This window comes from Anneissia japonica, unplaced genomic scaffold (genome assembly GCF_011630105.1).
Source record: "Anneissia japonica isolate Jap-2015-1 unplaced genomic scaffold, ASM1163010v1 scaffold287597_len576451_cov177, whole genome shotgun sequence".
Classification (NCBI taxonomy): Eukaryota; Metazoa; Echinodermata; class Crinoidea; order Comatulida; family Comatulidae; genus Anneissia; species Anneissia japonica.
This window is the reverse complement of record NW_022745867.1, coordinates 29460-53917: the sequence shown is the minus strand read 5'-3', so window position 1 is coordinate 53917 and position 24458 is coordinate 29460. Positions and strand designations below refer to the sequence as shown.

The following is a 24458-nucleotide window of genomic DNA, read 5'->3' as shown; positions in this document are numbered from 1 at the left end:
TCCAGTACACTCAGATGTCGCTTGGTAATAAAGAAGAACAAGAACATAACAAATATTTTAATAAGGTACGATCGAGAAATGGACAGTATACAATCTGTCTCTTATACACATCTAGTCATGAGAAATTTGTTGGCGTTTCATTTTGACTATAATGGTAATGTGATGATGATGATTTTACTATATAAAAGAGTCATTTCTGGCCATCTCGAGAGGTACTATTTCCTCAAATTTTCTCACCTCAGCCCCAGCCATGGTGGGGCTGAGGTGGTTGTGAAATCACGTTTTTGAAGTAGGCCTATGTAGAGTACATACTCAAAGACAATGTTTTTAAGCTTTGTTTTCTATGGTGTATACACACACATTAATAAGATCTCTATAGTTGTCAAAAATCCCTGATAAAAGATCATGAGAATTTCTTTTGGCGCTTCATTTTGACTAATGGTGATGTGATGATGATGAATTTTACTATAAGTGTCATTTCTGGCCATCTAGAGGTACTATTTCCTCAAATCTTCTCACCTCAGCCCCAACCATTGTGGGGCTGGGGTGTGTGTCGACTTACAAAATGCCCTCCCCCTCCACCTTTCAAAACAGATCTGTGCCCTTCCCTGGGTGCGATTTTTTTCCGTACGAAAAATTTGATGAAACTCCACTCGGGCCGTCTCGGCTGAATCGACTCGAAAATCTCATTGCAGAATTCAGGAGGTCAAAAGGTAATCAACAGATAAACGTCTACAGAACAACTTCTGAGAGAACGTCGCTGTCTAATTTTTAAAATACATTATGTTACCATGTTAATACCAATGGGTCGTTTAAAATGACATAATATTTGATTAAGCTGCACGAGTAATGAAAAGTGTTATTTTAACTGAGTTACATACTATGACAATTTTAGTTTTTAGTTAGGCCTGGGTTTTGCATAATTACCTAGGCCTACAAGTAGGCTTACTAAAAACGCTTTCTGGGAAAAGCACAAAGAGTTAAGGAAAAGCGCGTTTTTCTTCATCTGATCAAATGAAACAGAATGACAGTTATTTTCAAATTAAGAGAAGAGCTGAGAATAGGCAGCTCTAAAATTCTGGATGCCATAAGACCTGCCAAAATGGCAAAACACCAAATGAATGTAAAAATGAGCTTTATTAATATTAGGCATAGTAATCGGCAGGTTCTTGATTACAAGGCTAGACCAAGTTAATTACATGTAATGCCGAAATGATAATAATAATAATTATTATTATTATTACATGTACGTTAAGGGGAACTTAGACAAAGGGGAAATAACACAAAAGATATTCCCCTTGGGCTAGTTATTATTTATAGGCCTAGTAAATAGTATCTGTAGGTTCTTTATTACAAGCTTTAGGCCAAGGTAATTAATGCTGAAATGATTATTATTATTATTATTATTATTATTATTTAACATTAATTGCATTACAATGATAGTTTGGACAAGTTCAATAACGCCGGAATGGTATATTATTTATTTAATAATATTTCTCTTATGCGCTCTATTTTTCATTTCATGCTTAAATTTTGTCCCATTTCCCCCCCCCCCCCAAATTTCAGTCCATGTCAGTATGCGAAGCGTGACTGTTGTGTCAGCCTATGACCCTAGGCCTAGTTTAAGGAGGGGCCTAGGTAAGACCTCAGCCTGTAGTTAAGCCTATAGTTTATCCTCTTTCTCTATAGCCTTTGGTATAACTGTACCTATCTACAATTTACACCAGGAGGTACTAGCTGTTGTTGTTGTAGATAATATACTAACATTTAATAACATCCAAGAAGGTCACAGTTAGTTACACAGTGACGTACATCACATGTAAGTCCGTGAAATTTCATAGGCCTCCGTAGGTAAACATATAGACTGGGTTCCAGTCCCTAATCTTTGTCTTTAAATCTATTTTGACACCAATGGCGTTCCATATTACCTATTTGCTTGGCGTTTCATAATAATAGTTTCTCGATATATACCGTCGCTGGTGGCGCTCTCCAAAATTAACTAATACTGTACTAGGAAAACATATAATTAGAAACTTGTGGCAAGTCTAGTAAACATAGAAAGAGCAATAATAGTAAAACTCGAGTGTCACATTGCGAAGTGTCTGCTCTTGTTCCTCGTATCGTACTCACTCGAGTCAATCCGAGATGGCCCGAGTGAAGTTTCATGCAAATGTTTCGTACGGAAAAAAAAATCGCCGTCGGGACAATGTTTACGGGTTTTTTTGAATGTCAGCAGACCTGCCAACCCTTGGGTCATGAAAATCTGGAGATTTTTTTTAAGAATCTTAAAAAAAATCTGGAGATTTACCAAAAAAACTGGAGGTTTCCAGAATTAACCAAAAGATGATGTAAGATACCACAAAAGTCACGTCACTACAAATCATTGGCCGTTGCCAATGATTGGTGGCGACATTCGAATTGAAAATGGCTGCTTGTTTATTGCACCCACTGATCTCTACTATAATACAGTAGCTGGATTGCTCATCGGTCAATCCTGGTACAGAAAAAAGTGAGGCCTCCGACGCCATGTTGGAGGGATTAAGTGACGTACCAGTTTAGAAAAGTACGGCATTGTTTAAATTACAGTTAAAAGTAACGATTCTTGCAATACTTTTCAATAATTATTTTAAATTTATAAACGTTGGAATTTTTCACTAGACACAACTGTTTATGCAGTTTTCAAAAGCATGACAACGCAAATAACGTTGCTTGCGCTTGCTTTCTTAAACTGCATAAAAAGTCCCATAAAGTAGATAGATGATTTGAAAAAAAATCATTACGTTAAATTCAAATTTATTATTAAAAAGTTTTTGAGAATCGTTATTTTTTATAATAATTTAAACAAATGCTAAAAGAAAATTGTCTAAACTGATACGTCATTTAGGCCCCCCAACATGGCGTTGTTGGCCTCACTAAAACCACCAGTGAGCAATCCAGCTATTATAGTAGAGATCAGCGAGCAGGCGGCAAATACATTGAATAATAACGATCAAATCAATCAAATTATGCATAAATCTGAGTATTTTGGGGAAAGTGGGGTGGCCTGTGAAATCGGGTGAAAATTACATTCGATTGAGAGAACTGGAGATTTGTTTAAATATCGGGTGACACCCGACAGGATCGGGTGAGTTGGCAGGTCTGTGTCAGTAGTTTGGTAAGCTTAATACATGCATCAACCTTGATTCAAGACAAACACTTTATTAGATTATCACTCCTGCCCACGTCAAAAATTCGAGGAAATATTGATGACTTCAAATACATTTTCTTTAAAAAGCTATAAAATTAAACCAGTTTTTATACAATATTTACTATTACAGGCCCGGGTACAGAAAAAGAGTGATAATCTAATAATTTTTTCTATGAGCCTTTACATCACCTTCCCAACCTGATATTGGGTTAAGGTTTATGTACACCAATAGTACTTTATTGTGAAAAAAATTTGTGTGCTATATGGGGTGCATGCAAAACAGGACATGGCACCTAAATTTTTAAAATAGTGATATCCTACCAAATTTGGTATTAAATTAAAGATGAAATTCTGAACTTTCATGAAATGGTCTTAGTTTTCTAGTTTTTTTTACTCACTTAAATTTTGTATAAGAAATACAATTAATATTATTTTTTCCAAAAAAAAAAATGAATAAATTAGGCCAACTTTTAGAGTGTTTAGTTTATGCTCTTTAACATATATTACCAACATAACTGAGTGGATTAGTAATTATTAACATTATATGCATGAATTTATTTTATTTTGCGTACTTCGTTCCGCTACAGCGACTTGTCGATGAACTACTGTACCATGTAAAATGTCCCGAAGTTACCAAAAAAGTACTTAAACAAAATATAAGAGAATTTATTATTCAAATCATAAGCATATATGTGAACAACATAAACATGAATTGAAAATTATTTCGTTTACTAATTATAGCAATTTAAAAAGTGTCCTGACGTTGCTTTTTTGGTAACTTTGTGACAGTAACACTGTGACATCCTATTTAAATGCACAGGGGACAATTCCATGGTAACTTTGGGACACTTTGACACAAAATTTTAGAATTTATGTGCATACAATATATATACTTTACTCAACAAGCAATAAATAACAGTTACACATTGTACTTGCCTACTGCTACCTACATTTCTATTGAAAAAAAAAATCCTTAAATATCTACAAGCATATATTAGACACTTTTTTGATACAGAATGCACTGAAGAGATTTAGCTTTAATATGATATCCTTAATACAAATGTAGGCTGTAGGTCTTGTTGTGGTAACTTAAATAATAGTTTCCTCTGATCATATGCTCTGATTACCTTCAGTCTAGATTTGCTGGTTATTGGTCTTCTTGAAGTGACTTTATCAATAGCCACCTTCGTTTAGCTATAACCTAAAATCTGCTTAGTATCGTCCCCCTACCCTTGGAGCTATGCTGGCGGAAGCTTATGCTTCTGGCAGGGTCACCCAAGCCAGACAGGTCTGAGGGCATGGGTATTGGACAAGCTGAGCAGATACATCCTGGTCATGAAGTAAAACTGTATCCTCCTTAAATGGATCAAATATACCCTGGTGTTGGGGGTCAGCACCTGCCAACCCGGCAGCAGGGGTTGGTAAACTGTTATCTTGGCAGGAACCAATGAATATATTGTTTCACTGGCTTGTACAGTAAATCGGCAGGCGGATGATCTTTATTGGACAACGGCTGGGGGTTATTAGGCATAGCTTGCTACTGCGGGGCAACCTCCATCTACCCCAACTGTCACGTCTCTGCGTTCCGTTGGAACAGGTTGTTGTGAGGTCCAGAGGTGTGTGTCTGTACTGGGCAAGCATTCACTCACTCTTTTTTTGCCCAGGCGTTTAGCGTCCAAAAGCAAATGATGACAAGTATTAATATGTTTCAGCGACTGGTAACTCGGGAGTCATCTCCACAGGAAATGGCTGCCGTTACTCGGCAAGGCTCGCGTGCAAGGAAGGCGCGGCCGGGTCGACATCCTGCTACTTCCTCTTTTAATTTAGTTTTAGGATGCTGGAATGTTCGCTCTTTAAGCATCCTCTCAGACAGAACCTCGCGTTCACCTAGAAAGTCAGCGTTGGTTGATTTCGAACTCTCTCGTCTTGGAATAAATGTTGCAGCTCTAAGTGAATCATGGCTTACTGGAAGTGGATCTGTTTGCGAGGCAAATTACACCTTCTTCTGGTGCGGTCATCCTGACACCGTAAGACCTAAGCATGGAGTTGGTTTTGCTGTTCATAATAGGTTACTTTCATGTATTCAGCAACCTATTTCAATTTCACCCCGTCTCATGACACTCCGAATGTGCCTAAAATATGGCTACATTACTATAATATCCGCCTATGCACCTACATTGATGGACAGTACTGAGTCCAAGGATGAGTTCTATGAAATCCTTAGTGAGACCATACTCAATATCCCAGCTGGAGACAACTTAGCACTTATTGGCGATTTCAATGCTCGCATCGGCTCTGATTTCAACTCATGGAGAAACGTGATCGGACCACACGGCATTGGAAGAATGAATGAAAATGGGCAACGTCTCCTTGAGCTTTGCGCAGACCACAGTCTCTGTGTTGCCAGCACATACTTCAAGGGTCGTATATGCTCTAAAACCACCTGGATGCATCCTCGTTCCCACCGTTGGCATCAACTCGATCACATCATTGTCAGACGTCGTCAGTTGCGTGGTGTAACCCATTGCCGTAGCTTGCACTCTGCTGACTGCAATTCAGACCATGCCCTAGTGAGGTGCAAGCTTAAGATTTCACCAAAGAAGTTCCATACTTCCAAGCCAAGACCCACACCTGCAATCAATATCTCTTCTACAAAAAACGATACGAATGTTGCCAAGTTCCAAGAACTTCTTGCCGGACATTTTGCAACAACCAGGCCCAGTAACCCAGAAGCTGCTTGGTCTCGACTTCGTTCTGCAGTTACAGAAAGTGCTCTCAGTGTATTTGGGCGTAGCACACGTAAACAGCCTGATTGGTTTACCGCAAATGCTGTCTTTTTACTTCCAGCTCTTCAGGCAAAACGCATAGCAAGAGATAAGGCTCGAATACAAAACACCCGTTCTGCAAAAGCTGTTTATAGGGCAGCAAAAAACACCCTCCAGCGATTAACAAGAAGTGCCTTGCATTGTTATTGGAAGGATCTCAGTGATCGTATCCAGATGTGTTCAGACACCGGTGACCTGCATGGCCTCTATAATGGTATTAAAGAAGCTATAGGGCCAGTTCCAAAGAAGAGTGCACCTTTGTTATCTAGGGCTGGAGAAGTCCTCACTGAATCTGTAGACCAGCTTAAACGTTGGATGGAGCATTTCAGCTCTATTTATGCAACCGATTCGGAGATCAACTCAGCAGCACTTTCGGCAATTCAACAGATGGAAACCATTCATGATCTTGACAGAACCATTACTAAAGGGGAGGTGGAACAAGCCATACATGGGATAAAGAAAATAAGTCTCCAGGACCAGATGGTATTCCACCAGAGGTGTTTAAGGTAGGAGGTGATGTTTTAGTAACAGAACTTCTTGAGGTATTTCATATTTGCTGGCAATCAAAGTCTATTTCTCAGGACCTAAAGGACTCCAACATCATAACACTCTACAAAAACAAGGGAAGTCGACAAGACTGTAATAACTATAGGGGCATCTCCTTGCTGAATATAGCTGGAAAGATCCTGGCACGTGTACTTTTGCCTAGACTTCAAGTTATCGCTGCTAGAATTTTGCCTGAAAGCCAAAGTGGTTTCCGACCATCCCGATCCACAGTTGACATGGTTTTTGCACTCAGACAACTGCAAGAGAAATGCGTGGATGTTGTTTTTGTTGATTTGTCAAACGCGTTTGACAATGTTAGTAGATCAGGTGTTTACTCCATCTTGAAGCGATTAGGCTGCCCAGATACACTACTGTCATTGCTGATTGGATTTCACCAAAACATGAAGGCGACTGTACAATTTAATGGCAACAGATCTGAGGCATTTGACATCAGTCGAGGTGTGAAGCAAGGCTGTGTCCTTGCGCCTACGCTCTTTGGTATCTTTCTTTCAGTTCTTCTGCAGCATGCCTTTCCAGAACCATCTGGCATCCTGTTGCATACTCGAAGTACAGGAGGTCTCTTTAAACTATCAAGGCTTCGTGCAAAGACGAAGATTAAGCAATTTCTTGTCCATGAGCTTCTGTATGCGGATGATGCTGCTATTGTTGCCCACTCCAAGTCTGAATTACAAGAATCCTGCAGGTCCTTTTCAAAGGCCTGTTCAGATTATGGAATGATGATAAACGTCGGTAAAACAGTAGTTCTAGCCCAAGGCATAGACGTAGAACCACCTAACATCCTTATTGATGGAAAATCCTTAGTTGTTGCTAAAAAATCCGCTTATCTTGGATCAAGAATCACTGACACAAACTCATTAGATGCTGAGCTTGATACACGCAAAGGTAAAGCAGCAACCACTTTTGGAAGATTGCGTACTCGTGTATGGAACAACCGGAATCTTACCATCAAACTGAAGACTCGCATCTACATTGCTTGTGTCTTAAGTGTTTTACTTTATTGTATGGTTGGGTCAAATTTGTGTGGTGGTTGAAAAATACTGGGGGAGTCTTTATGGCCCAAAATAGTGATTTCAGACTACCGGGTAATGTAATTCGACGGGTAAATTACAGTAACATTTTTAGCAAATTTCTTTGAAAAATATCGTAGGCATAGGGCCTAGCTACGTATACAGTATTTTCATTTTACAGTAGTTTGGAACGATATCGGAAGTGGGGGTGCTGGCAGTGGCCTGCTATTAGGACTACAATTTATTTGAAAATATCTTGGGTCCGATCGTCCACACCAGTTGGGCCCAATCGTCTATCACCCGAAGTTTTCATTACGATTATCAAGAACGTACACGATCTATGCCCTGGGCTAGGCTTAGCTTGCTGTTGTCACTCTGCTACGTATACTACTACTACCGCATAACAAAGAAAGCGACCCACGTGGTGCATTCTTAAATATTACACACATTATTTAATTGTATTAGACGATAACACGATATCATTGATTGAACGATATAACTACCCTCGCATCGCAGTAATACTGAACTAGGCCTAGCTTAGGCCTCACGTTTTTGTGGAAAGCTAGATAGTCGTTATGTACCCGACAGTCGGCTGCCTTTATATTTTCACCTGTTTTCAGTTTGCATTCAAAGGGTACATTGCTGCACAGCCAACTGTCGGGGATATAGTACCTTCAAATGACTACTCATACGTATACAACAGAAAAAAATGTCGCATGGACTTAGTGAAAATTGAGATCTAAATGAAGAAACGATGTATTTCAGCAAGTATTAAAACATTTTTTCAAATACCTTACATTAAAAACTTCTTCAAAATACCTATGCCTACAGCAGATGATTTTTTTGCCGTGAAACCAAAATAGTTTCATCCATGCCGACATTCCGGTCAGTTAGCGTGAGCCCTGACTGAACTCTGCAGAAACTTCACATCGATCTTCGCATCGCGATGTAAAACAAAATGTCGGAAAACTTTTCTATGACGCATGCGCATTTGCATAAATGTCTACACACACACTCACACACACTACACACAATAAAAAACATAGGAAATAGCAAGAGTGATTACAATAGTTCCTATTGCATTACATGCATAGGAACTAAAAAGGGAAGCTTCTTTTCAAAATATATGCTGTAAATTTTCGGAATTAGTACTATTAAACAATAAATAGGGCCACTGTAACATCAATCTGTATCATGGAGTGTATAAACAAGTGTGTTTTTAATTTATTTAGCTCCTTTGAAATTTATGTACAGTGTTATACTATCTCGAAAAGCAGCCTATGTTATCTTGGAAAGAAGCCCATGGGCTTCTTTTCAAGGCTAATTTTGCAAACTAAATAGGGGGGGGGGCTTCAAGTAGAGATGGACTTCTTCAATTCAAGGTTTTACGGTATCTCATTCTCATTGCAAGTAATTTTAAATTTTGTAGTTTTATATTATCGGTTTTTTTAATGCATTCAAGTTTTTTTTCTAGTGAGTGCTAGCTAAAATATTGTTTTTGACGCTCTTCAATATACATTATATATATCTAGATGTGTATAAGAGACAGTATATATATATATTTAACTCGGGAATAAATTAAAAAAAATATGAAAAATGTTTTAAAAATTGCATTTATTACATTTGATAATACTGTTAATCAGCATTAAATCACATTTGTTTTGTACAAATTAGATAAGAATCCAACATTTGTTTATGTTTTAAGACCTTTTTAAAAGAAAATTTATTCATCATTATGATTACTGTCCCGAAGTTACCACATGATTTTTAAATATGATCATCATAATTATATAAGTCATCATAATATATTTTTATTAAAGATATCCTATTAAAGCTAAATATCTCTTCAATGCATTCCATATCAATAAAGTGCATAATATGCCTTAGTTTCACAGATTTTATGTTTAAGTAAATAAGTTAAAACTATTTCATGTCCTGAAGTTACCGGAGATATTAAAATTAATATTTAATATATGCTTGTACATATTTAAAGTTTTTTTTCAATAGAAATGTACAGTAGGTAGCAGTAGCAAGTACAATGTGTAACTGTGATTTGTTGATCATAAAGTCTAAAATTTTGTGTCAAAGTGTCCAGAAGTTACCGTGGAATTGCCAGTTGTCATAGGAAGTTTTACCAATGCAAAGATAGGAACATGGCTAGGTGGGGGTACTTTGTAGGGGTTCTTACATCACCTTAGCAAACTGATATCAAAGATTTAGTTTTTTTGTAATGTACACTCACAGTACTTTGTTCTGGCAAAATTTAGTCCATGTGTTAGATGGGGTGAAATTGACTGGTTTTTAGGGGTTTTTCGAGGGGGTCTGCGGGTGACCCAACCCCAGGGGTTCATCCTACATACTTTCTTTCAATGTTTTTGATAGCCTAACCAACATTAGGAGGTCAAACCTTCTAGGCCAAAATGGAGTGAAATCTTATGTTGCTAGCTCTCAGACTATTTATATTTGAACAGATTTTCCCCAGAAGCCATTATCGAAAAATGTCCCATATAAGCTAACGCTATAAAGCGATATCCCTCAAAGGAAGTCCTAGTTTTTATCGTTCAATGGTAAATGCATTATCTGATTTTAACCAGTGTGTTTAAGCTCCCAATGGGTTATAATAAAATATGCAACAAAAGGTATTGGTATTCTGTAACACCATGATTGTTTTATTATGTAAAAGAAAGTGTTTCTTCAGCTATGTCTAATAGGAAAATATGAAAACCATGAAAAAGGACGATAATGAATGGCTACCCCACAACTTTAAAGCAATGTACAAAATCAATTCCTATATCAGTTGTAAATGCAGACATGCGAACCACTCCGATTTCGGCGGAGTTACTTCAATTATTTAAGCAAAATTCCGCACTCCGATTTTGGTTCGAAAATCTCCGCTTTTTACACATTTTAGCCTCATTTCTGAATAAAAATGATAATCTTATGATTTAGTAAAAAGCAAGACCACAAGCCCCTCTCCCACTAGGGTTTTTTCAGCATACGAGTTACAAGAGAATGCCGAGTTGCCAACTCGGCAAAAACTCGTAGGACGATTCGGAAAGCTCGGAGAGGACTCTTATCTACTCGTAGCAGCTCTGAACTCGTGGCGCTAATTTTGAACAAAAAAATTATCGCCACGAGTAGATAACTCGTAGTAAACTCGAAGAACTCGTAGGTAGCTCGTAGAGTACTCGGGGTACTCTTACCTAGCTCGTACACTACTCTGGATACTCGTCGGCGGTTTTGTCATCTACGAGTTTGATGCGAGCACCCAAAACGTGTACGAGTAAGTACGGTACGAGTGCACCGAGTTGGCTCGTACCTAACTCGTATCTAATTCGGTACAAACTTGTTACGCTCGTAATAATCTCGTAGTTAACTCGGTACTCTGCTCGGCATAATTCGTACATAACTCGTAACCAACTCTATAAAGTCGTACTACCTCACTCGTAGCTATCACGTAATAAGCTCGTATAGGTCCTTCCCAAAGATCACGAGTTTTAACTCGTAGAAATCGTACGACTCTTAGGTGAAATAAACCTAGGTGGGAGAGGGGCTTACATTTCGTCCTGAAAACAGCGCACCGAAATGTATACAAAATAGTAATTTGCGCTCTATGGTCTACTGATTTCAACAAAAACCAATTTTATTGACCTAATTGCTGTCAGAAAAATTAATTTGCGCTCCACAGTCTACTGATTTTGAAAAAACAAATTTCATTGGCCAAATTGATGTCTAGAGTTGCACTGCACTCTGAACTGTATAGTGCTCCATGGTCTACTGATTTTGTAACAACAGTAGTCTAGTAAAGCACTATTTCGATAAAATGGAGTCCAACGAGAGCGATATGGGTGTAGGCTAAGCCTAGGCAGTACCAAAAAATGAGTAGTAGTGTTGAGCTTCCTCCAAAAAAGAAGCTAAAACACACGCAAACATGCAAATTAATAACGGAAAGTATCCTGTCAGTTTGGAATCAAAACAACTGTAGGGGATGCTTACGTTACGCTTGTTGTGATTGGTGTGGTGTTAATTTTCTGCCTACTGTAGGCTTAGGCTAGGGCCTAGGCTTGCACGGCGGTATTGCTGTTGTGAGTCAAAACGGTTACATTTTACAATCCGATCACATTGATACTCAGGAATACTCCTCTCACATTGCCAAAAATCCGCTAAGAAGTTTTTCAAACTCCTCTTGTTGTCCTTGTAGGGTTGGCATGTCTGTAATATTAATTCAATTATGATTTATAATGATATTGATGAATAAATGTGGTGGTTTTGCCACCACAAAAAAAAAAATAAATAAATAAATAAATACTGGATTGGTATATATTATTAGAAGAAAGAGTTGATTAAACTTTTGGAAGAAAAGATGTCAAGGTACAAAGTCAAGTTAACGGAAATTAGCCTGCCTGCTGCGTATTCTTCAATATTCAGGCTAGGCGCGGGGCAGAAAACAATGGAATCGTCCATTGTTTTATCTATTTATATATTTATTATAATATAAAATTATAATATAAGTATATAATTATATATAAGTGTATTTATTATTTTTATTATATAATAGAAAAACAATACACGGCCTGTGTATTGTTCAGTATTCAGGCACGGGGCCGAGGTATGCAATCTATGGAGTCTATTATTGTTCTTACTATACTATAATTGATATCAATTTTGCTAATATTAATAATTATTAATTTATATCATGCATAATTATTATCACTATTAATTCTTTTATATTTGCCTCAGGTTATAACATGTACATTTCTGAACAAAACAAACGTCCTGGACAGGTCGCCCGCTTTAAAACTCCAGTAATCTCACCGCCACGGGGGTCATCTTACTGCATACAATTTTCTTACATTTTAATGGGACCATATGTCGGTCAGCTTGAGGTGATTACAGAGAACGAGTCACATGGTGTCAGTGACCCCATTTGGATTTCATCAGGATTACAAGGACCTTACTGGAACACAGAATATATTGACTATCAACCAACAAATTCATTTAGGGTATGATCCAAATTCTGTGTTTGAAACTACAATTGTATTGATGATGATGTGGATGGTTGTGATAGTGGCGATTTGTAATAATTATGAATAATATGATGGTGATTTTGGTATGCAATATGTATGTGTCAGTTTAGATATAGTATAGTAATGAGCTAATCTGATTTGATTCTAACGAATTCCTCAGTGTGGCTCATTTCGCTAAGACGTCTGCAATTGCAAAACATCGTGAAACATTTAAAAAAAAGTATATCTCACTAATAACTCCATGATCTGAGGAGGAAAATTTTTGTTCTTATGAATCTGAATCGTAGCCTGACATAATGACATTAATAGACATAATAATAATAATAATAAACATAATGATTATGATAACAATAATAAACATAATAATAATATTTTGATATGAACTTGCGTCAGAAAAATATCATAGGAGTGATACTTTGCCCTACCTGATGTGTTATTGTACTGAATAGGCCTACTCTGTACGTTCCAAAATATTTCAGATTAAATTCGCAAGTGATTCGGTTGGGAAACGAACCCACGACCTCCAGATAACTAACCTAACGCAGTAACCTAGACTACGCTTGCGCTTAGTGACTAGTGTTGAATCCCATCCCCAAGTAGCACCGGATACTGTTGCTATTTTGATGTGAGTTTACGTTAGGAAAATATCATAGGAGTGATATTTTGACTACCTGATGTGTTATTGTACCAAATACTCAGTGCGTTCCCAAATACTTGCAAAAATTTCGCAAGTAATTCGGAATCAGTGACACCTCCCATACAAATGGTGTTTACCGCTTGGGGTCAAAATGTCACACAGGGGTCTTTTTTTTTCTTTCATTATTCAATATCAAAATCGCAGTCGAGGACTGAATTAAATGATACTTACAATAATACAGAACAATAATATAAAAACATCAAAGGAAAGTAATATAAAAACTAAAGACCTGAGATGCAGATTTTTGAATATTTGAAACTGAGGAAAAGGAGCATAACCACTCTTTTCCCACCAGTTTGTAAATATTTAAAAATCTGTGTCTCACCAACGGCTCCCGTGTTTTTCGTCAAATATGCTTTTTGTGTCTTAGAAAAATGAGTTGTACAGCATGTCAAAAACTGTTTTCGGCCCTCTGGAGCCTGCTTTGAAGTCTACTGTCACAAATAACATAGCACAGTTTTGTCCTTGCACATACCGTGTAGCGGCTATTTATAATTCCTCAGTTTTGAGTAAAGTTTATTTGTGAGCGTCACTTGACGTCAGGCAGACAGCAGAGCGAGGCTTCGATAGGTGCTGTCTCGGTTAATTAATACAAAGTTTAGGTTGAACAACAGTTGGTAAGAGATATTAAGGTATGTTTACCGTACTATACTATAACTTATAATTTTAGGCATTACATGATTGCATTAATTTAGTCTAAACTTTATTATAAATTGACCAGAAAGAGTAATGTTTATTTGACGGTATAGGGTAGGCCTAGCCCTACTATTATGTTATGCGTACAGTACAGTGGCTGTAAGCTTGCGAGCTAAATGCTCGCGCGTGTAGTAGAGTGGCATCGTTGGCGGCAATGCGTATGTTACGCGACTTGTTTACAATTACACTATAAAGTGTTATACATGTTGTATTGGGTATACTGTTTATAATAATAGGCTTAGGAGTACTGTAATTCGAAATAAATACGATGTGATTATATACGAATTATTATTAATTAGTGTTATTATTTGTGCTGATTATATTTGATTCATTGTTATTGATTATTTCAGAGAACGACTTCATGATTAAAAACTACAAAACTACAGGTTGTTACGAATTGTGAGTCTGTTCAAACGTGTACAACCCCTGTAGTCACGCGAGCCGAGGCTACATAAGTTCACAACTAAGTTGACCTCTTATACGGATACTGTTTAAGTGGAATCTACAAGGATGGAGGACAATGATCAACGTGTGTGATAGTGGGTGAACGCAGTGGCAAAGGAGTTACAAACGACTCCTACTAGTGACATAGAAGGTGATATTAGGCCTACATCAAGGCAGTCAACAAACTCTGAGCATGAAATTGATGGAGCATCAAGGCCAATCAGTTCAGGTGCAAGGCCAAAGGAAAGAAAACTGAAAAAGGAACTATCATTAAGCCCTGTGAGTGTAAGATCCAGGAGAAACAGTGCAACATCGGTAACCAGTAAAATATCGAGGCGCTCAAGTATTCTACAGTAAAGGTACAAGAAGCCAGAGTGAGGACACAGATGGCAAAGCTCAAAGTGCAGCAACTGGTCAGGTCCCATGAAATGACTTTACAGAAGGTAAAATTAGAGCAGCAAAACAGCGATGATGAGGTTGCCTTTCCACCTCAAATAAGAGGTGAAGATACATCTAATAGACCTATGTATCAAAATGTTAGTAACACAAATGATGTTAATGTAATCCCTGTGGAAATGCCTCAGGAAGAAGTTGAAATCGTAATGATACTAAAATGAATATGTTAATACTGTTGATAAAGAATCTGGTTTGACACAAGTGTTGCAAACCTTGGGGCTTCATGTTAATATGCCTAAACCAGAAATAATTTTATTTGATAGTAATCCATTCGAATACTGGAATTTTACAAATGCATTTGATGTAAATATTGCACGTAGGGCCACTGATGACAGGGCCCGACTAACCTATCATATTCAGTTCTGTACAGGTAAAGCTAAGAGTAGCATTGAAAATTGTGTGCTACTTGAGGCGTCGCAGGGGTACACGCAGGCCAAGCTAATCCTGAAGGAACAGTTTGGACAGCCACATCTGATTGCAAGGGCCCATCTAAAGAAGGTATTGAACCTACCCCAAATTAGACCTAATGATGATACTGGAATGTGCGACTTAGGCAGAGATATGAGAAGATGCCAGACTGCTTGAACAAATGTCTTATTCTGTAGATATGAATTGTTCTGACACCCTTCACAAAGTACAACTACTACTACCACTACACCTCCAGACAAAATGGACTAAGAAAGCTCAATCGGTTATGGAAGCAAAAATGGCACATGACTTCAAGGGCATGACAACTTTTACCAAAGAAGCAGCTAGATTGGCGAGTAAGATGTTTGGCCAAAACAACCCATTAAGAGTAAGTCTGCAAGATCAACTTTTGCTGTCAGGGGAGAAGATGTGCGCAAGCAAGATACTTGCTTGGGAGAACACTAACTTGAGAAGTGTGATGTGTTCGGTAAAGCAAATTCTAGAGAGAAGCTACAAATGGTATGGAGAGGAAGGCTATGTGACAACTGCTTTGGAAGATCACATTTTGCATGAGAGTGCCGTAAAGATTCAAACTGCCTGGTTAATGAATGCAAATGGAAACACCATGCTCTTCTGCATAGAGGTGAAGCAACACCTAATATGACAAATCTATCGACCATTGTACGTGGGAAGGTGTGCCTCGGACTACTGCCAGTAAGTATTACTGGTAATGGAAGGGAGGTTATGACCTGGGCTTTACTCGATGATGGCAGTGACATTACATCGTGTGACTATCGGCTAGCACAAAGTTTAGGTATGACAGGCAGACAGAAAGAATTTCATATGACTACAGTGGGTCAGGAAAATGTAAGGGTCAAAAGAATTGAACTAGAAGGTCTAACAGTTACTGGACTACATCAAACGGAACCAGTTATTCTTGACTTGGTATGGACTGTGGGGAACTTACCAATCACAGAATGTTGTATGCCAAAAGAGGAAGATACAAGAAAATGGAAACATCTTGATGGAATTAAATTCCCTTGCATAAAGGATAAAGAGGTGATGCTACTGATAGGAAGTGATGTACCAGAGGCATTCTGGGTAATAGAAGAGAGGCGTGGTGGTATGAAAGAGCCATATGCAACAATGTCACCATTGGGATGGACGTTAATTGGACCAACAAATTCAAAGCAATGTAGACCCAGTTTTAAGGTGAATTTTGCTCTATGTGGTAATGATCAACTTATGGATCAATTGGAGAGATTCTGGAAGACGGATAGCAGTGGATCTGTTTTTGAAGATATCGAGTTTGGCGAATTGATTGAAGACAAGAGAGCAAGGGCTTGTATGGGAGAGTCAACAGCTAAAGTAAATGGTCACTACCAACTCGGGCTTCCATGGAAATATGATGAACCAATCTTACCAGACAATAGGAAGATGGCAGATAAAAGACTTCGGTGTCTAAAGGGGCGTTTCATGAGAGACAAAGTGCTTCATGACAATTATTCTACTACGATGACAGAGTACATAGATAATGGGTTTGCACAGGAAGTGAAGGCCGAGCAACCTGTTGTAGAAAAGAAATAATGCCAAACAAGACCTGGTTTCTACGTCATCACCCTGTGATAAATCAACACCAGCCTGGCAAAGTTTGGATAGTGTTTGACTGTGCTGCTAAATATAAAGGTGTATCGCTGAACAGTCAACTATTCAGGGGTCCAGATTTCACAAATAACCTGGTAGGAGCTTTAACCAGATTTCTTCAAGATAAAGTAGCGATGGTTGCTGATATACAATCTATGTTCCATCAGGTGAAGGTGTCCCCTTAAGACTGCGGCGCTCTTCAATTTCTTTGGTGGTCGAATGCAAACTTCACGGAAGAACCTAAAGTGTATCGGATGCTGGGTCATCTGTTTGGTGCCACATCCTCACCAAGTTGTGCGGGATATGTGTTGTGGAGAACAGCAGCTGACAATGAATCGGAAAATAACATTGCAGCAGTAGAAACTGTAAGAAATAAGTTTTACGTTGATGATTAAAATCAGTTAAAACTATGGAGGAGGCTATTGAACTGTCTAGACAGCTAAGGGAACTCTTAGCTAAGGGGGGATTCAGATTGAATAAATGGCTTAGCAACGATAGTCAGATTCTAGAGAAGATACCCAAGTCAGAAAGAGCAGCAACAGTATTTAACTTGGACTTACAGGAGCTACCAGTTGAGCGAATACTAGGCATTTCATGGAAAGTGGAAACTGATAAATTCACATCAAGGTTAAAGAAAAGCCAAACACGCGAAGAGGTATCCTTTCTACAACAAGTTCTGTATACGATTCTTTGGGATTTGTGGCCCCATTTATCCTTGTTGAAAACGTTGCTGCAAGATGTCTGTACACAATGTTTAGGGGTGGAACCAAGAAGTAAGCTCGCAGGATTTGAGTAGATGGACCCATTGGTTAAAAGAACCGCCACAGTTGAGGAATGTCTCTATAAACAGATGTTTGAGACCGACCGTAGGAGAGCAGAAGCATGATCATCATGTATTTTGTGATTCTTCACAACGAGGATATGCTGTAGTAGCGTACTTACGATCTACTTCCAAATAGAATACTCACTGTGCTTTTGTGTTGGGGAAAACTAGGCTAAGTCCATTGAAAGTTATGACTATTCCTTGTCTGGAATTGTTGGCAGCTGTACTAGCGTGCGCAGTTAGCCAAAACGATTAGAAAGGAACTTGAGATACCCATAGAAGGAGTGACATTTTAGACTGACTCAACATCTGTGTTACAGTACATTCGAAATGAATCAAGACGCTTTCACACATTTGTGGCAAACAGAATACAGAAGATTCATGCTGTATCTGATCCTTCGCAATGGCGATACGTAGACACAATTCAAACCCCGCAGATGAGGGATCAAGAGGAGTTCATGCTTGCGAGATCACTGAGGATTGCAAGTGGCTTAGAGGCCCTGAATTTCTGTGAAAGGCAGATACAGAGTGGCCAATTATGCCAGTGAGCATCGATAACAAAGATCTTGAGTTCAAAAACTCCACCTGTACATAGTTTAGCATGCTGAGCAACTTACTTAGGTATTCAACTTGAACCAAGCTACTGAAGGGACTGGTTGAAATTTAAAACATATCTACAACAACAAGAGAAAGGGAGCCGACACTGGTACATTGCCTCAAACTCTGTCACTTAAGGAACTGAAACAGGCAGAAATGGAAATACATGTAATTAAGCTTGTTCAGCATCAGGAATTTGGAGATGATCTGTGCTGCAAAAATCGAGGCAAGTCCATGCAGAAGCTAAACCCAGTCGTAATTGATGGAATTTTGCCAGTAGGAGGGCGAATATATGTAATGCTCCGATCGACTTTGACCTGAAACGCCCCATCATTCTACCAAGTAGTCACCATGTAACAGAGTTACTGATCCAATACTTGATAGTTGGACATTCAGGTGCAGGCATGACATGGTCATCTTTGCGAGAGAGATACTGGATAATTAAGGGTGGTGCTACAGTACGTAAGGTGATTGGCAATTGTTTCGCATGTAAATGAAGAATGCCCCTCGTGTACAACAGACGATGGGAGAACTGCCTGCATTTAGTGTAACTCCAGATAAAGCACCACATACGTAGGCATTGACTATTTTGGTCCACTTTATGTGAAACAAGGGCGTAGTAAGGTTAAGCACTATGGTTGCATTTTTACCTGTTTAACACTGAGAGCTGTACATATTGAACTAGCTAACTTGTTGGACACAGATTCATTTCTAAATGCTCTGAGAAGGTTTATCACCAGAAGGGGCAAACCCAAGAAAATATATACTGTATCGACAATGGTACAAACTTCCATGGTGCAGTTAGAGAACTAAAGGCCGGTTCCCACTAAACTTGTCAAGCGAAAGCGTTGAGCGTCACGCGGCAAGCGAAGCGAATCGCGCAAAGTTCACAAGAGTTGACTTTCGGTAAAGAATGTCTCACTTCCAATGATTCGTTTGCCTGTTCCCACTGCCGACCGCGCGCAAAAACTCGAAATCGCGGGTGGCAACAGAGAAGGGATTTTGTTATCGCATTGATAGACGGAGGAAAAGGGCTGTGAGGCGAATCAGATAAAATTAACATTCTCAGAACTCTATAATGAATGAAAAGAGTGAATATAAACATACTGTATTTTTTTTAGTATATTTATTCAAGGCTTAGAGGTAGGCCTCCTAAGGGTTGATAGTAAGCCTAGCCTACCCTACCCTACTGTAGGTCTCAGGTAGTAGCAGGGTATCAGAGGCCTAGGCTGGACAGGCCTAATACTGGTAGAAAGAGGAGATGACTCAACTTGTCTCTGCAAATCCTTTTCCACGCTTTTGTCACATATTTTCTTTGCTCCCTTGTCACAGACCTAAACAAGGGTAGCCTACTGTTCCACAGAGTTTGCATGAAACGAACTCGTCGGTCATCGCTCACACATTTGTATCTGTACATTGTTTTGACAATGGTCGTGACTTTATTGTTGACCTTTGACATAAATTGAATCTAAGCCTTGCGATTGGTCCATCGGCCGCGAATTCGCTCGCGAATCCGAAAAAGTTGGTCTTGGATTAACTCTTAAGGCCAACTCAGACAGCGTCGGCCGACGCAGCCCGACGCGATTTGTTGTCGCGTCGGGTCTGTGTGAGTTAAACGCAGACGCGACGGTGTGCGTCGGGGGCAGTCGCGTCGTAGAATATTAAACATGTTTAATATTTCTCACGACTGCTCAAGACTGTCCCCGACGATAAATCGGGGCGAATTCGCAGGCGAAGCCTCCGCGACTACCGCGCGCACCGCGTCAAAGTTCGAATATTGGGCGTTCGCGTGTTCGACTACAAATTCGTTTGCATGTTCACATTGGAAATGCCAGTCGCGTCTTCGATTCAGCCGCGCGCGCCACATTTCGACGCGAAATTCGCTTGATTGTGTTCAGTGGGAACCGGCCTTTAGGGAGAATCTTAAAATCCCGAAGCAGCGGAAAATAGAGAACTTTCTCCACGAAAGTGAGATCAAGTTGGTTTTTAACCCTCCCACAGCAAGTCACATGGGCGGTGCTTGGGAGTGGTTGATAAGGTCGACACGCAAGATTCTCAATAACCTCCTTGTCGAACAAGTCGTCTGTGACGAAGTTCTAGCAACTGTAACGACAGAGGTGGAAGGAATACTTTAATGCAAGGCCATTAACAGAAATTAGCCTTGATGCAAGAGACTGTGAACCACTTACACCAAACCACTTAATTCTAATGAAACAGAGTCCTAACTTCCCACCAGGTGTTTTTGATAAGAAGGACAATTATGGTAAAAGGCGATGGTGGCAGGCGCAATATCTTGCCTCCATATTCTGTAAGAGATGGCATATTGAGTACCTTCCTCTACTCCAAACTAGACAAAGGTGGACAACACCAAAAAGAAACATAAAGGTTAATGACTTAGACTTAGTTGTGGATGATAGCACACCACGTGGCCAGTAGCCATTAGGGAGGGTTGTAAAGTTTTTCTCAGTGAAAGTTGGTATGGTGCGTCAAGTAGAAGTGAGGTTGGGCTCTAAGATTCTGATGAGGCCAGTGGCCAAACTGTGTTTGTTAGAAGGGTCATTCCATATCAAATCAACCAGATTTCAAGAAATTTCCAGTATGACCCTCTCAGATTTTGATGAAACTCCATAAAAATGATCCACTATGTGAAAAACCAGCGCTTAAAAAAAATTAGTGTTACAGGTTTTGTAGTGTCTGAGATATTAACGCTGATTACCTTTGGTACTCAGCTCCTTCATGGTTAGATACTATGTTGAAAACTACACATATTTTAATGTAATCGGAAATAAAAGTTTTTAAGAGTTGGGTCATACCATGCCATGGGATCATAGATTTTTATATTTGTTTTTACTGACAGTTATTCATGTGAATTAAAAAACCTGAAATTTTTAGACTCCAATTCCTGTTTGTTTTCCCGTAGCGGCAGTTTGATGTAAAAGGGGGCGTGGCACAAAATAGTGCACCATGAAATTAACTTTGATTTTCGTATGCTAATATCTTCGGAAGTGCAACACTTTAATATTGTGTATTGATGATTGCAACAAACCATTTGATACTCCAATTCAATTGACACATCATACCAAATAACGACCCTACAACAAGTGTCCATTTTATGTGTGTGTTTATTTAGCATATCTTCCAACTAATCACGCTGGCCACTCTAGTCACATGATATGATCAACATCGTGACGTAGTTATATCACTACAAACACCTACAACCTTCAGATTTGGTGTTGTAGAACATCTGTTACTGCTGATTCCAAATCTGCAATCAGGAAACTGTTAGCATGTATGTACCAATTTGGAAAAGCAAAGGTTTAAAAATGGGACAAAAACCTGCCTGGACAAACTTTTAGCATTTTTGGAGGGCTGTATCTGGGGAAAATAAGTTTAGTTAAGTTTATTACTGTAATATAGGAAGTACTACTGGTGGGTTACGATTCCTAAAAATTTGGAGATTTAAAAGGATTTACTTTTTGAGTTACGGCTACCTGAACGATGGTCCAGACACATATTTTAACATAAGCGGAAATAACGAAATTTGCTGCTAAGAGTTGGGTTATTCCATGCCATGGGTCATAGATTTTTTGGACACTGACATATATTCATGTGAATTGAAAAACCTGGAATTTTGTATGGGCGACAATGAGGGCCAAAATAGACAAACATTGGCGTACGAACAATCCCACTCTCACGCAGGCGTACGAACAATCCCACTCTCATGCAGGAAGAACAATAAAAATTGCCGTAAGGACAAAACAAACTGCCGTAAAAACAATACAAATTGCCGTAAAGGACAAGACAATCACTCGCTGTACAGACAAGTCACAATTCGCCGTAAAGACAAGACAAACACTCGTAAGGACAAGACAATCACTCGCCGTACAGATAAGACAATTCACCGTAAGGACAAGACAATTCCCCGACGGGTAGAAGACGTACATTTTGTCGGGGAATAAGCAAATAAAAAAAATATTTACATGTAATGTTTGTTTAGCCACCACATTGTTTTCATTAATATTTTTTTTAATTTTTTTTTTAAATCTTTTTATTTATTTATTTATTTTTTTATTTATTATTTTTTTTTGTTTTTTCGATTTTTTTTGTTTTTTTTATATATGTATCGAATTTATTCTTATTAAATGATTTTTACTATTATTCATTTTTTTCCTTTTTTTATAATAATAATAATAAAACCCATTAAATATGTAACAATAATCCGTTATTTTAACAAAACCCAAGATAAACGAAAACCACAAGTGTAAGAAACAATTTCCCAACAATTCCCAACAAAAGATATAAAAGACAATTTCATTACTGCAAGCTACCAACCTTTTCGTTAATGTTTAGTTTAGGTTGCAGTAGGCCTAGTTGCGAAAGAGATATTCGGTCTTATGGGCGGAGTTTAATGTACATGTTAAATAAATCAAAAGTTTCGTGCCACTGTCAGAAAAGTTTCTGTGCTAAAAATAACCTTGTCACCTCTTAAAATATGCTGCCCTCAACGTTATAAATTGTCTTGTCCTTACGGCGAATTGTCTTGTCTGTACGGCGAATTGTCTTGTCTGTACGGCGAATTGTCTTGTCTGTACGGCGAATTGTCTTGTCTGTACGGCGAGTGATTGTCTTGTCCTTACGAGTGTTTGCCTTGTCTTTAAGGCAAATTGTGTCTTGCCTGTACAGCGAGTGATTGCCTTGTCCTTACGAGTGTTTGCCTTGTCTTTACGGCAATTTGTATTGTCCTTACGGCTGTTTGTATTGTCCTTACGGCAATTTTTATTGTCCTTACTGCGTGAGAGTGGGATTGTTCGTACGTCAATGTTTGTCTATTTTGGCCCTAATTGTCGCCCATACAAAATTCCAGGTTTTTCAATTCACATGAATATATGTCAGTGTCCAAAAAATCTATGACCCATGGCATGGAATAACCCAAACTCCTTAGCAGCAAATTTCGTTATTTCCGATTATGTTAAAATATGTGTCTGGACCATTGTTCAGGTAGCCGTAACTCAAAAAGTAAATCTTTTTAAATCTCCAAATTTTTAGGAATCGTAACCCACCAGTAGTACGTCCTATATATACAGTAATAAACTTAACTAAACTTATTTTCCCCAGATACAGCCCTCAAAAAATGCTAAAAGTTTGTCCAGGCAGGTTTTTGTCCCATTTTTAAACCTTTGCTTTTCCAAATTGGTACATGCTAACAGTTTCCTGATTGCAGATTTGGAATCAGCAGTAACAGATGTTCTACACCACAAAATCTGAAGGTTGTAGGTGTTGTACTTCTGAAGATATTCGCATACGAAAATCAAAGTTAATGTCATGGTGCATTATTTTGTGCCACGCCCCCTTTTACATCAAACTGCCGCTACGGGAAAACAAACAGGAATTGGAGTCTAAAATTTCAGGTTTTTTAATTCACATGAATAACTGTCAATAAAAACAAATTTAAAAATCTATGATTCCATGGCATGGTATGACCCAACTCTTAAAAACTGTTGTTTTTTCCGATTACGTTAAAATATGTGTAGTTTTCAACATAGTATCTAACCATGAAGGAGCTGAGTACCAAAGCTGAAATTAGTGGTATAAATAGATCTAATATATCTGGTTAAATTTTGTAAATTTAAGAAAAGATTTTAACTGTCCACATGACGAACCGTTAAATGGGAAACAGACTTTTTTCACTTTTTTAGGGCTGGTCCCAACTTTGAATGGATGCCATTCCATTTTAATTCATTTGATCAGCCTGTGCTTGCTTGTGGCTAGAGACAACTACCCATAGATAATATATATGTAATATAAGATGTATACACTCGCTCGTCAAAAATCACAAAAAAAAATTGCATTGTTAAACAAAGTGGCTACTTTGAGTGCAGATAACTTCAAAAGAGAAGGAATAACAGTTAATCTGATGCCATATTTGTCAGGCCCGTAGCCAGGGGGGGTTTGTATGGTTCGGGCGAACCCCCCTTTTCTAGCGAACCCCCCTGTTTTCTAGCGAACCCCTCGAATTTTTGAATGAGTCCCACCCGTTTTTAAATTGTAGCCTGCATTACAAGCCTACATTCATAGAATAT

General features: G+C 38.6%; 1 protein-coding gene across 2 annotated transcripts in view; it reads left to right on the top strand.

Moving 5' to 3' along the window:
- LOC117120064 (MAM and LDL-receptor class A domain-containing protein 1-like) overlaps positions 1-24458 on the top strand; it is a 49491-nt gene that overhangs the window by 585 nt on the left and 24448 nt on the right. For both annotated transcript variants that reach the window (XM_033265071.1, XM_033265070.1), the window contains exon 2: positions 12327-12589. In XM_033265071.1, coding sequence (XP_033120962.1) covers positions 12327-12589 — 263 coding nt within the window. The remainder of the gene's footprint in view (positions 1-12326; positions 12590-24458) is intronic.